The sequence below is a fragment of the Falco naumanni genome, chromosome 12, assembly GCF_017639655.2.
Source record: "Falco naumanni isolate bFalNau1 chromosome 12, bFalNau1.pat, whole genome shotgun sequence".
NCBI classification, from domain to species: Eukaryota; Metazoa; Chordata; class Aves; order Falconiformes; family Falconidae; genus Falco; species Falco naumanni.
In genome coordinates this window covers 8,129,725-8,144,277 of record NC_054065.1, presented here as the reverse complement: position 1 = coordinate 8,144,277, position 14,553 = coordinate 8,129,725, and the positions used below count along the sequence as shown (strand labels likewise).

Below are 14,553 nucleotides of genomic sequence, written 5' to 3'. Positions count from 1 at the left end.
GACCTCCGAGAGGCTACAATTTTAAACCTTCTTTCTACCCTAGGGAGACGGTGGATCAGCAGTTAGTGTTCCAATTCCAGCCCCAAGCCTGTGCCAACATATTTTATAAGCTAAATCCAGGTTTGGGAGACAGGCTGCATATTTTTCAGAGACTAACCCAGCATAAATCACAAAGTGCCAACACACTATGAGGTTAATGTTGTGTTTTACTACAGTAAGCATTTAAAATGAGACAAGCAAAATTCAGGCAGACAAAATCTCATGCATCAAAGATTAATTTTTCAAGTACTGAGTGTAGGCTTTGGCTACTGAGGGAATGTATTAGAGTGGGAGCAGCAGCAACTGCTGCAGTTAAAGGAGCATAAACATCTCCATTATAACCCATTGTAACCCCTTTCCCTTGTCAGCTGACTGTAGCGATCAGAATTTTGTTTATTTTTCTGCTACACATTAGACTCTTTTTTTATTATTATTATTTGAGTAAAAAGAACTAACTATATTCAAGGAAGAGGGAAGAAGGAGGAAATAAAATATATTAGCCTTAAGGGGCACAACGCCCTGCTCCAGTGCCAACATGCCTGAGGAATGACTATATGCCACCCGTGTGGAAAGGCATATTCCAGTGCAAAATATTTTTCACCGAATTAAGAGACATTTTAAATAGCACCTTACACATAATTTAAGCATTAGGAAAGTGTTTATACCTGGTTAACTTACTCTCAATTTCTTGCAGGAGGGATCCAGAGGGTGACCCCAGCACACTGAATGCCAACACCACTGAATGTGCTACCAAACAGCAAGGGCTGCCATCACCACCACACTACACTGCAAATGTACTTGTGTAACTGCTTTCAGTAACACCAAGAATTAGACCCTTGCAAAAAATTTACATGTCCAGAATTACAGAAATGAGGCCAGGGAGGGAAATTCATGGCACAAGTTTCTACCGCCTGCCATTACATTGTATTAACACCCACGTTATAAGCCAATAGTGGAATCAAGTACCAAGCGAAGGGTTCAGTCCTCCTCTCAATTTTGTCTGTGCCCACTCCTGCCCCGGTATTCAGTGTTTCATGACCAGTTTGTAACAAGTCATGCCCAGAAGAGGAGGATTTAGAATGAGCAGTGAAGTATGATATTATTATAATAATATTGTAATGAAATCGACAGTACAATATTTCCTTTAGACACAATGCATACATTTGTTAACTGAACAATTTGCTGTGAAATAACAGTTTCCAGCAGTACATGCCATAAGTTAACCACAACATGGCACTGCACAGAGCACTAACATGCACTCCAGTCCATTCACAATTTAAATTTCAAGGAATCTATCCATTAAAAAAATGTATATGAGTTGGATTCAAACCTAAGGACAAAGACCATACACTCCTGTGATGGAAGATACTTGCTGATTCATAACTGCACATTTCAACTGCTATCTACAGCACTTGTCCCTTTTCTACCCAAACTGATAACAGACCTTGAGCAGACTTGGAAGAGAAGATCTTTGAACTTGTTTACTAGAAGTTGATAAATTCATTTCCACCATTCCCCACAAATCCTAACTTCTCCCTTTGTGTGTGAGTGGGGTGGGGGTGTGGTGTACATAAGGGAAAGACAAGCCATAAAGATTTACAATATTCCATAAAACCCTCTCTAAAAATCTAAGCAGGTTTTAGGACCAAAATAATAATATTTCCCTTCCAACACATTTACAGCATATGCAATGTATGCTATTGTTAACAGTGAATATAGCAGGTCATTAAGATGACTGGAGGCAATTAGACCAAATTAAAACACAGTAAAGACATCACTGCACCTATTTCCAAAATGGTCATGCCATACATAAATTGAGCTTATTAAAAAAAACAACAACAAAACCAACTTTGAAACTTAAACACAACTCAGAAGAAAAACACACAACCATGTACAGGGGTTTTTTTAACCATTAAAAAAAACTTTCCCAAAGAAATCTAAACAAAAATATCACTCAAGAACAAGGCATCTTGGGCATTTGATTAATATTATCTTGCTTTGCTTCATTTTAAATTTAGCTTTAAATATTTCAGTAATGATACTTGTTTAAAAAAAATATGAACAAGGGATAGCAAACAGCTGGTGCAGCTCAGCATTTCACAAAATAACTGTCTAGAGCTTTTTCTGGCTATATCTTTTTTTCTAGTAGGTGTCACGCAGTTTGGCTACAATGCTTACAATAATGTGATGCTACTCAGGTAAGACAAGAGTATAAAGACATCCCTCCTGGAAAACTATCGTAACATTTATGAAGCTTCAATTATGCTTATCAGTAGCCTTTTTCAACAGAAATTTCATCAAACTTCAGTCTAGTTATACATCTGGTGGCACACCTGTTCTCACTTAAATATTTAAAAGCAATTGTGAGAGAAGATCAAGGTCCTTGGACCAACTGGGAGTTAGACTTCTCTAAGCAATCCTCCCCTGTCCACATATTGCTCCCTTTTAATGCCTTCCTTTTAAATTCCCACACTTATTTTCCAATTCCCAGACTTACCTCCACCTGGAAAAAATAGGGAGGTAGCAAACTGAACAATCATGCAAAGATAATGTTCTGCACATCAGAACCAGGAAGAATAAAGTATCTCTCTGACTCTCAAAATCAGAAATTTAGAATAGTTTGAAACAGATTTTCTGTATTATTACATCATCCAAGGTTCTAAAAATAAGGAAACAAAGTTCTTTGTGGAATCCCGGAAATTCAGATATAAGCTGACTTTTATGCCCCATTTTTCCAATTGATCTGTTTTGGAGTACTGGAATAGAGTTCTGGAGTTCTGTTTCTGCATAATCAACCTTATAATTACAGCTCTTTATGTGTTTTCCAAGAAAATATGGGGAGATTTAAAATCAGTACCCTTACAGCCTCACTTTAAAATAATACCCTCCAAATGTTCACCTTTAAAATATAGACATTAATATCTATATAATAGAAGCATACTTTTTAATCTCTACTTTTTAATCTCCACTTTTTAATCTGATTAAACAAATTTAAAGGCTGATTCCTCCTACTGCGTTTAATACTAGCACTCCTCCTAACTACTTATTTCACAGCAGGAATTGTCTTTGAGAGCACATTCACATTATTACTCCAGAATGATCTACACAGTGACTTTGGACCAGAAGACTATGCTATATGTGGTACTTACTAAAGGATATTGCATAAAGTACTAAAAATATCAACGCAAACAGAAAAATTATTCAAAGTATTATAGCTTTATTAACAACATAAACCAATGTATTAGAAACTGCCTAGAATTTCCAGCAAGGTACCTCCACTGAAAGGCCACCTTTCAGATTTAATTTACCAATCATTGGCTCTATCCCATATTAGAGGCTGTAAGCTTTTATTTTCCTCAGTTTAGGGGTTTTATTACCAAATTTTTTTCAGAAAATAAAAGAAATTATTACTAGACATACTAATAGAAAGATAGTTTGGCAGTCCTTTCCTGCAAGGTCAGGGTACCACTCACCTGTACTGGGTATCGTCACCTCATTTTCAGTTGGTTTTCAGCTGTTAAATACCTTGTGGAACAGGACTGTTTTTCCTAATGTGGTCTGAGAGGGTCTTTTTTTATAGTGAACCTCTGCAAGCAGGTAACAAGCCACAAGGCTGTTATGGACCCTTGGTTCCAGCCACAAACACAATTTATATTCAGACCATTTTCTGCCAGTAGAGCCAACTGAGACTATTAATCAAATGAGAAAGAAAACAAGCATTTGCAGAGCTTTAAACAGATACTGTTCATCTGTTATTTAAAGCATGACGGTATCACAGTACTGCTCAATGTTTGAAGACCAGTTGTACAATATTTAGAATGAACTTTTCTTTAAAAGGAACAACAATACGAAGTACAGAAGTAGATGATGATCAGTCTGAGAAAGCATTAAAGGAAAGAATCTCAGAGCAAAAAGCGCTGCCTTTTTCAGCCCTTCAAAGCGCTATGAAAACTTGGGTGCCTGCATAGGTGCTGAAAAACAACAATAGATGACATCAACTAAATTATGTATTCAGCAAATAACTGTTGGCATTTGGGGGGGACTTTGTGTAGGCTTTTGCAGCACAGAAGGCAGATGGTGATTACAGCAACTTCTGTAAAACTATACTGAACATTACATTAACTGGTAATTAGAAAACTCAATTTGATTTCACTTCTATTTTCATACAGACTATTTTTTGGCATTCAGCAAGATGTATCTTGAAAAGTCCGTAACGCAACATCTCTAGGCTATAGACATGTTAATCTTGGTCTATTCACACTATCCGAATAAAAAGATGAGGAAAAATGAACTATTTTATGTATTGTCTCCCTAAACATTTACTGTTACTTGTGTATTTCACAAACTGAAATACACAAGTAATGTTCTCCAACTGAGATGCAACAAGAACAAGTCACAGAAAGCATCTATACCCTAAATAAATCTTTGCATTTTTGAGTCAGACATTTTTCTATCGTTCCTGTGTGAAGAGATTATTTAGCAGAACTGTTCTTATTTAACCCAAGTAAACACAGCAAAGCATTCAATAAAAATACAATAGATCATAAAGGAGATTGCCAGAGTGCTTATTTACCAACTACCATCTTCCTAATAAAGCATACCTCCCCTTCAAATGCCAAATTTAATTCAACCTCCTCCAAGTTGTCTATAAAACAAAGCAATATGCTGCATAATCTTTGAATACTAAATCTTCTTTAACATGGAGTCCTCAGCTAAAGCCTGAGTCCTGCATCATACAGCACACATGCAGGCTCCTCTGTCCCAGAGCAGTTTTGCTTATTTCAGCAAACTGCTTCCAAGCAAAGCATTTCAGTATCAAGAACGAAAGACAGGAAAATCCCAGGGGTAGGAAATATGATTGTAACATTTTACAATTCTGTTAAATAAGATAAAAATTACAATTCATCATGCTAGGAAACACATTTCACATTTACTATCATTATTCATTTAACTAAAGTCACAAGAAGAGCAGAGACAACAAAATAATCATTGCACTACTCAAACTGTTAATGGATTATTGTAGTTGGTCTCCTACATACGAATAGATAAGTGAAAAGCAAATTCATTGTGAAAACTGGGAGTTATCCATTAATCTCTAACCTTCAACAAATTGAGGACACACAAAATTGCATCACAGTATATCTGGATGGGGAAGTCTGGACCTCCCATTGTGCTGCTGCTCACATCACAAAAATCATATGTAAAATAGTTTCCATAGTTAAATTGTGATACTATTACGACAAAGTGACATGGAGTTACAAAAAATGTCCAGTGACTATAGCTCTTTAAAGTATGAAAACAGAATGTTGATTATTCACTTTCAGACAAATGGTCTAAAAAGTACTATCATTTAATGAGCCTACAACCTTAAGCTTCTAAAGGGAAAAGTAAAAGAAAACAGTTGGTAAACAGAATATGTTTTAAGGAAAAAAAAAAATCTAAGAAATCAAGAGTATAACTCTCAGCCTCTGCATGCAAAGTGTGCACTTCCCTCCCTGTTTGTCAGTTAACGTAGCCTTTCCCCCTCTCATGTTGATGCACGATCAAATACAAATAGACATCTCTGGTACATTTTCATTTTCTAAAAATATTGATTAAGCAGAATATTGACTTTTCTCCATGTCTGGTTACAGTACTTATCACCAACTGCAAGTGATAATGGGTTTTCCCACTGTTTTGTTTATTATTCCTACATAAAGGGCAAACCAAAAAAATTCTATAGTCTTTAAACAGGATGCGATTCTACAAACCTAACTTGCAGCATAAGACCCATTAAACTATTATAAAAGGTAAAGAAAGGCCATGCCTCTAGACATGGAATCCTCAGCTAAACTTCTCAGTGTTCTCTTTCTAAGACAGTTCAGTGCTCATTGCTTTGATACCTTGTGTTTAATTTCTCTCATTAAACATGGGAAGAATTCTGCACCTATGGATAAGCAGCTTTTCTATCCCTCCGAACATTTTTTTTTTTAAAGGGAAGAATTAAACATCAAAAATCCCCAGCAGAGTAAATTATAAGGTGTTCTCTAACAAACCTATCCATTTTATAGGAATCCAGTGAAGATTTTGGTCATATACACACTCACTGTAACAACCACATTGCATCTTCCTCAACCATTTTCCTGACCTCTAGTCAAATTAGCCTTTCACAAATAATCATTAATACATGGAGAAACTATGTATGAAATACAGTTAAGTTTTCCCATATATAGCAGTTATCACTGTCAAGGAAACAATTGGTAGCTCTCATCATCATCATAGAAGCTGCCAACAGATGACTGGGAACACAATTTTCTTCTTTACTTAAGATATTAAGGACCACAGAAAGCTGAAAAGATGCCTGCTACTGCATTAAGCATTTCATTTTACATGGAAAATGTATAGAATAAATTAAGAGAACAGATGTAAATACTTTTGAATGAGCCATGTTCCTAGTGCAGACTGCATATAAAAAAAAAAAAAAAGAGAGAGCTTGAGTTCTAGTTATACGCTGTTCATAATGCTTTCTTTGTACTTGTATCATCATATCTTAATATACTATTCTGTCAGAGCCTTACTTGCAGAGATTTCCTATTTTCATTCTTACATAATAGACTGGTTGACCAATGTGCTGTCAGCATGTTCGTTTTTTCCAAGAAAAACTCAGCATCTACACAACAAGGTCAAATAGCCATCTTCTTATTTTAAATAGGATGGGAATTTTGACAATTCCACTTTCAAAGTGAAAAAACATTCCAGCACTGAGCTGCACCCTGTCGAAAGCTAAAGTGTGACAGCTGCCTTCACAGTAATTGCCAGTCCGCCTCTACGTAGCAGCTGAAAACACAATACATCACTTTGATCTCCTTGGCTCTCAAAGTATTCACAATCAAGGAATCTGCATGAAGAATATGAAATATGCAACATTTCCAAAAACTGTCTCCGTGGAACTTAAATATGATAATGTATATTTTGTTCATACTTCATAAAGCATTTCCAATCCTTTATTATGCATATGAAAGGATATGTTTTAGCTTGCAAAAAATAAACATGAAAGATGCTTTATATTTTAGAGACATGTAGGTTTTCATTGGATAACATAGGTGAAATAATTGTTTAGAAAAGCCTGAATTGCTTTGAGGGGAAGACATTATTACAGAACATGGTTAATCAAGTCCCACTGCTAATTTTCTAAAATGAATACCTTGTGGAACTAGACTACAGGGAAATAAAAGCATGCATACCAGCTCCACGTGCTTTCAACAAAAAGAAAACTCTGAGAAAGGGTCAACTTACATTTTGCAGGTAGGTCGTAGCCACATGTAATTTTTGCTTGCCCAGTCTCACAGCCACTCAGGTTGCGACATTCAGCAACCAAGCAGGGCCCAGCAGCTCTGTGTATACAGCCATCCACTACAAAAGCAAACCCAGAAACTTTTAGTTATTAAAAGCCAGTCTTGTATGTTTTCTTCACACAAATACACAGTCACAAACATTTACTACTCATTTTACATTCACTGGACAGACCTACTAATCTATAAGTAGATATCCAAATACATACAAACATTTAATCTGCCAAAAGTAGTCAACGTGTTTATAAAAAAAATAACATTCAGTCAACTTCTGCTAACTGAAAACACCCAGAAAAGGTAAAGCAGAATTAAAATTTCAATATTAGAAATGTCTTATTCAAGGTTCTAAGAATTTATCGCTACAAATTATGAAAACAAATTTGATCCCCAGCTAAATACCAAACTCTCTTTTACTATATACCTCTGATACTTCTACAATCACGCAGAACATTTAACGTCACCATCCTATTAATGCCTTATGCAAATATTCCAAAAAATAATGCTTATGGATTTGAAATAAATACTTTGCTTTGACCTTTTTTCTTTTTTACATTTTTTTAATTTTGCATTATTCATGCAATACTTTGAACTTAATTAAATAATAACTACTAAAGGTTGCAATTGCAGCTAAGTATGCTAGAAAATTAGTAGAGTGCATAGATCTTATTACCCTAAGGAGCCAGCAAAAGTGTAGTAGCAGCAACAAAGAATAAAAAAGGCTGCTGGCACGGCATTTCTGCACTCTCAACATGCAATCAAAGAAATGATTTACTGTAATTAAGGCAAAGAGTTTAAGAAAAGTGAAACATACAAAATAAGGGAAATATCGTGTGCATGAACAGTCACTACAGTAAGGCCCTAAGTCAGCACCAATGATGAAGTTCAACTATGAGAATAACCATATAGCCTACAACATCAAATAAAAAAGGGTAAAATGAGCTCAAGCATAAAGGCTAAACTCATGCTTACGGAGACAAGAAAGAATGATTCTGTATGCGTATCGTTCAATATTTATTTCAGATTTCACTAGTTCAAAGTTATAGCAGTACCCAACAGCATGTGTGAAGCAATTAAACCAGAAAAGGTTTGCAAAGCCAAGTGTAGATAGGTTTTCAAAGATGCACATAATCTGTTAATAGCATAAACTGTGTAGCTTTTTACAGGCTAGCAGTGTAAGATCTGGGCAATACAAAGCGCAGGCGCTCAGCACATCTACTGACCGTTCACTGCCCACTGGGATACAGGGAGACAGGTCATCCCTCACCCCACAATGTTTTTTCAAGTTCGAATTGAAACGACAGGCCTCTCTGCATTAAGGGCATAGCTGGTTTTGCAGGGTGTTGAGTCTTTCCCTGAAGCCACAGATCCCCATGTCGAAGAACAGATAACATCTTTATCAGAATGAAGGCACCTTCTCCTAAGTGTTAAAAACCTGATTGCCTTTCCTGAGGTGTTCTCTGCCAGACTTACAATTCAAATGACACAGCAAAATCGGACAAGCAGTTCCTGGTAATACTCCATACTCATCCTGGACACGGTGCCACTGGTTTTCAAAATGCCATTTTTAAAAACTTTATATTAGACAAAGATAATTACAGAATCATGTGGTTTTGCACTTTCTATGAAATTTTCTAAAATTTTCATATTGAAAAAGATGTGGGTGCTCAGCCACCATACATAAGCATGTTGTGCACTCTCTATGCCAAGACACCAAGCCTTATTACTCTGTCAGCTGAACTTTTGTTTTTAACTTACCCAAAACCTCTGCTCAACAGACTCCAAGATGCTAAATGCAAGAATAATATTTTGTAACCTCAAGGGCAAAAAAGAATGCTTGAAAACTATCCTGTGCGCATAATATCCAATTTAATTATTTTAACTTAATTACTAAATGCTTTTCCAAACCAAGCAGGATAAGTAAACCAGTACGTGTTGAAACCTCAGGTATATTTTTTACAAGCACCACCACCATGATCTTTACCAACATTAATGCTTCTTCCTGAGACAGTAACATAAAAACAGCACTGATGCTTAGGACTAGCACTTTCTGCATGACGCTTTACAGATGAAGAAGTCTTTCACCTCATGGGTACCAGACAAGGACTCAAGTTCATGCAATTATTCTCTTGGCAGTGGATTAATCATCACCACCCCTGAGATCCTTCTTGTCCCTAACAAGTAGGCACCCTTCCTTGAGCAGTGTCTGTACAATGATTTGTTTAGCTACCCTCTGAACGAACCCATCTGGATAAACCAAGCTCCTTTTCCCCAAACTCCATTCTCTTTAACCCCAGCCCAGCTCAGAGCACAGACAAACAACATCACCTGCACAAAGAAACCACTTCCTCTGGCAGGGAAGTGGAAGCACAGATTTTTCCACTTCTAAATCTGCAATGTATTAACATACACAACATGTTAACATACCACGTGCCAGATCAGCTGTGACAGCCAACACATAGGCAGTCCCAGCTCCCCATCTATAAACCATATCATGACAGAATAAGCATGCTCTTAATGTACGTACAGCTATGATACAGATGGTATGTCACTAGTTTCATGGAGCTGGTTCCACACAGGTCCATGCTCAGTCTTTATAATCAAAATAACCTCCACAAAGATGAAAACATAATTGAAATCGCTGGAGGTATTTAAAAGACATGTAGATGAGGTGCTTAGTGAATGCGGTTTAGTGGTGGACTTGGCAGTGACAGTTTACTGGTTGGACTCGATGACCTTAAAGGTCTTTTCCAACCTTTCAAAAAAATTAAACTGTTAATGGAGGAAAATAAATTCTATCATAACCAATTTAAAAATATGACAAGGAAAATGGAAGATATCTGCCAAAATGAAACAACTAGATGTCCATACTTCCCTTATAAATATGGCATAACAGACAATAGATTGAACACTCCAGACAGCCATAGATGGGAAGGCAGACATTAGCATTTGATATAATTCAGTGACTGATGACATAGAAAGAAAACGGGGGGACAAAGGGGGACGATGACACAACCACCAGCAAAAAAAACTCCACCAAAAAAAAAAACCAAAAAACCCCACCAAACAGCAAATGACCCACAATTTTCTGAATAATCTCTTTTCTCTACCATACTTTATTAAATACTTGAGCAGAGATAACCTCTGCTCTACATATGGATTTTCCATTTAATATTGTAACCCAATAAATCATGCTAGAATTATTCCATGTTTCCAATAATACATACAACCTATAACACAAGTTTGATAATTCTTAAAGATAAAACCCATGCAGTGAAATATATTGTCAAATACCAGCACTGTGCATAACATCAAGAAAAAAATTGGCAAAGGTAGAGTGGATTTGCAAATCTAAATGTGATACTTCAGCCTCTGCTAAAACATGTCTTAGGTGTCTTAAGTCAAAAAAAACCCCACCAAAAACATGGAACAGGCACGCAGAAAACATCTGCATGAGTTATTTTGTTTTCTGAAGTGTGCACTAACTAGTAATCTAAGTGTACAGAGAAGTAAGCATTGTTAACATGGAAACTTTATGGCAATTACAGGTAACAGCAACAACCATAGGAGGGAAAAAATGATGACCAAAGATCTATTGTTATTGTGTAGTAAGGAAGAAGAGATTTACGTGATAATAATGGCATGCTGCCAAACCGCTTTTACAGGCAAGTGAAGAATCATTCATATATTTGTTTCAGATACTTCATCTGTATAATAAGTTTGACATATAGATGCTCAACTACTTTTTTCAAAACAAATTTGGAAAACTTTAGACCATATCCCACTGTTCCTTCCCTGGAATTTCTTCGTGCAACTGGCCAAAAAATGGAGGCAGTTATGGTCAATTCTGACTTGTGCCATATGACAGCAATAAGGAATTGTGCATTATCACTGTTTTCTACAAGCAATGAAAAATGTCATTTTACTTCAAAGCTATCACTCTGCTTCACAGTATGCTTTTTTTCTACAGGCTGCCTTCCTGTCCATGTTTATGGAAATCGCATATATACTTTGGGTCATTTATATACACAAATGACCTGCCATTTCACAGATACAGGAAAGATATGGGAAAATCCCACAGACAAAACTATCAATCATAACTGACAAGAAGTCCACTCTCCGGTCTGCATTCTGATTGATTGGCATTTCTAAGTACTGGTAACACCTGAAAGTACTAAAGACAGGGCTGCTAACCACCTTCATTGATGCTGTGCTTCTTGATACGAGTTTCATGCTTATAAACCAAGCTATTTCTAAGGATTTTTGAAAGCATTAATACTGAATGAACCCTGCCTGGGGCCACCAGCAAGGTAGCAAATATCCACAGGATGGTCCCTCTTCTCTTCTTTATTCCGCTCCCAACAAACAAACTGCCAGGCTGCCCAATGATCCCCACAACGTACCTTGAGGTAAAATAAATATTTTGAAAAAGCACAGAACACTTTCTTTCAGATGACTGCTAAATTTTAACAGGTTGACTTGTCTTTTGAAATGGGATCCCGTTACACTGTACTGTCTCATGTGGAAAACCCATACAAATGGGGTTCCTGTATTTATTGTTTCACAATAGCTTGGCTGGACAAGCACATGGAATGGGTTTCTTAGTTTTGAAGACCCACATCCACGTAATGTATTTTCAGAGCTGAAGAACAGTTCAAGGAGCTTTAGATTCAGCTATGTAGTTAAAATAGTGTATATTTGCCTAAACTAAAAAAAAAAAAAAAAACCACCACTGAAAACCTAAAAAAAAAAAAAATGTACTACTGACATTTGACATTTTTTCATTACAAATAATATTAGCAATCTCATTGCACACATCCGTAAGTTTTAGTAGCCACGAGGGACAGCATTTGGTTCTCCCAACAATTCAGCAGAAGCCATTAATGAATTAAAAAACTCTTTACAAAGCTACTGCAGTCAATGGTATTGGTTGCGCAAAGAAGTCACCAGAAAATAATCGCTTAAAATACATGGACAAAATGAAGCATCAAAAGAAGACTCCTATGCAAAATGACAGCATACTAAAAACAATGTGTTAAAAATACGGGAATCTTTGACAACATCTTTCTCACTGCACACTAAAGTATGCTAACAGGCTAAATGCTTTCTTATTTCATTTATTGTAAAGCATCTGTATTTGTTCTCCAGAATTAAAGGGTTAAAGTTGTATAGTAAAAAGTAGCTAATTTACCAATGTACAATATAGAAAAAGTCTATTTCTTGTAGAAAATCTCTTGAAATTGCAAATGAAGCAAAAGTGCAGGAAACACAGAATTAAGGGTATCATGGGATGCTGCTTAAAAAAAAAAAAGAAAAGGAAAAAGAAAAACACCTCAGCAAAACTAGCCTCGCAGTGCAGATGGTAATAAAAAAGGGTAAGGTAATCAAAAACCACAGCAAAAATATACAAATTCCCCCAGGAATAATAAGCTCCAAACTTCTTTTGTGACCTTGTGTGTGATTCTGGATAAATTGAAGTTATGATGTAAACAACATATGTAGATTTATCATGTTATATTTCAAGAATCTAAATATTCTTTTTTCCTTAGTAATGCCTGTTCCGTGGTACTTTCCCAGATTTTCATTTTTTGTTTTCACTATGAAAGTCAGGAGATTTACTTATTTCACTGTGCGTAGTTTATCTATGAAGCAGTATTGCTCTTCCACATGGCAAATGCCAGGCGTAAATAAAAACAGAAAAGTGTCATTATATCAGATGTATTGCTAGGGACACACAAGAGGAAGCTGTGTCCCCATACAAACACACCTCTTGTATAAGTGTCCTCAGTCCTTGTGGACCTTTCAAAAATGCCCATTGTAAAGACATGTGTGGAAAGCAGAAAATTATAAGAAAAATACTCAAAAAAACCCCAAGCACCCCCAAAACACCCCCATCAAAACTCAAAAAAAAAACCAATTCACAACCAAAAGCAATCTCATTCTGCTAAACTGGTGAAGTACCTCTAGGAAGTTCATTGGAACCAAGCGCTGTCAAAGTCACAACTGCACCTCTGAGACCAATGTCAAGGGGAAATAAATCCTGCCCAGCAAGACACAACAGCTGCTGGTCTAATGAACAAAGGTGGCGATCTTAAAAAGATTACAACACAGATGCCAATCAGCTGGTGCTGCTAGAAATGGCAGTTTATATTACGGAGATGGCCTATGCCATTGGGAAGTTTAATGAACTGAAGATTTTTAATCAATGCACTGGTTTATAGGCCTCCAACATAATTAATTTTAAATACTTAACATTTATACTGTACTTTCTGGCCAAGATCTCAAAGACCTTAAAAAGATGATCTGTTTTAGCCTTAAAATTCTCCATTTTAAAAACAGAAAGCACAGACAAACCATTTAGAGATGGCTATTTCACTGAATTAGGTTCAGGTTTCATCACAGACAATCTAAATTTATGGTTCCCTATTCTTATTTTCCAAAACTCTTAGTTCCTACACCTGCATTAACTCAAGACAAAACTGAGAGTTGAAAGTCTTGATGCTTAAGCTACTGATTACCTAATGTTTCAATTCCCTGTATAGTGGCTATCTTTATTTAAGAATCAATATTCTAGGGCTGCACAAGGGACCTCCCTGCAGCCAGAATTAAAATTCTGGTCCTCCCAGATCCAACCACTAACGTTTGTTGCGGAGTAAGTTTAATGAAAAGTAATAATAAGATGTAATAAATTCATTATTCCAGTAGAAACTGAAAGGAACAAAACTACTCGTAACAATGGCACATCTAAGCCTTATTGTTGAGTCATGCATGGGAAACTTATTTTAGAATATTGTTTAGCTGAAATCCTGCAAATCTAGCTTTTAAAACCACCAGTTATTGTCTGCTATGGTGAAAAGTGCTGGGAATTACATTTTAAAACCTACTGTTGTTTTTAACTGTCCTTTATGTGCATGCAGTTCACATTCAAGCATAACAAAAGCAGCTGAAAGACCCAACATAATCAATGCCCATGCTATAAACTGGCAAAAAGACATATAGAAATAAAGAAGTCAACAATGATACAAAATAAAGCTCACTTACCCACGGACCTGTTAAATTTTAAGTGTTCTATATTTATTGCACACAATCAATCATTCTTACTTTGACAAAAACACAAAACAATAGTAAACTCAATACTTTTGGCAGATTTTTTATTTTAGTCAAATATCTTGGGATATCTGAAACT

At 36.2% G+C, this 14,553-nt stretch overlaps 1 protein-coding gene across 2 annotated transcripts in view; it reads right to left on the bottom strand.

Moving 5' to 3' along the window:
* MACROD2 (mono-ADP ribosylhydrolase 2) overlaps positions 1 to 14,553 on the bottom strand; it is an 893,250-nt gene that overhangs the window by 612,107 nt on the left and 266,590 nt on the right. For both annotated transcript variants that reach the window (XM_040612354.1, XM_040612355.1), the window contains exon 5: positions 7,315 to 7,431. In XM_040612354.1, the coding sequence (XP_040468288.1) occupies positions 7,315 to 7,431 (117 nt within the window). The remainder of the gene's footprint in view (positions 1 to 7,314; positions 7,432 to 14,553) is intronic.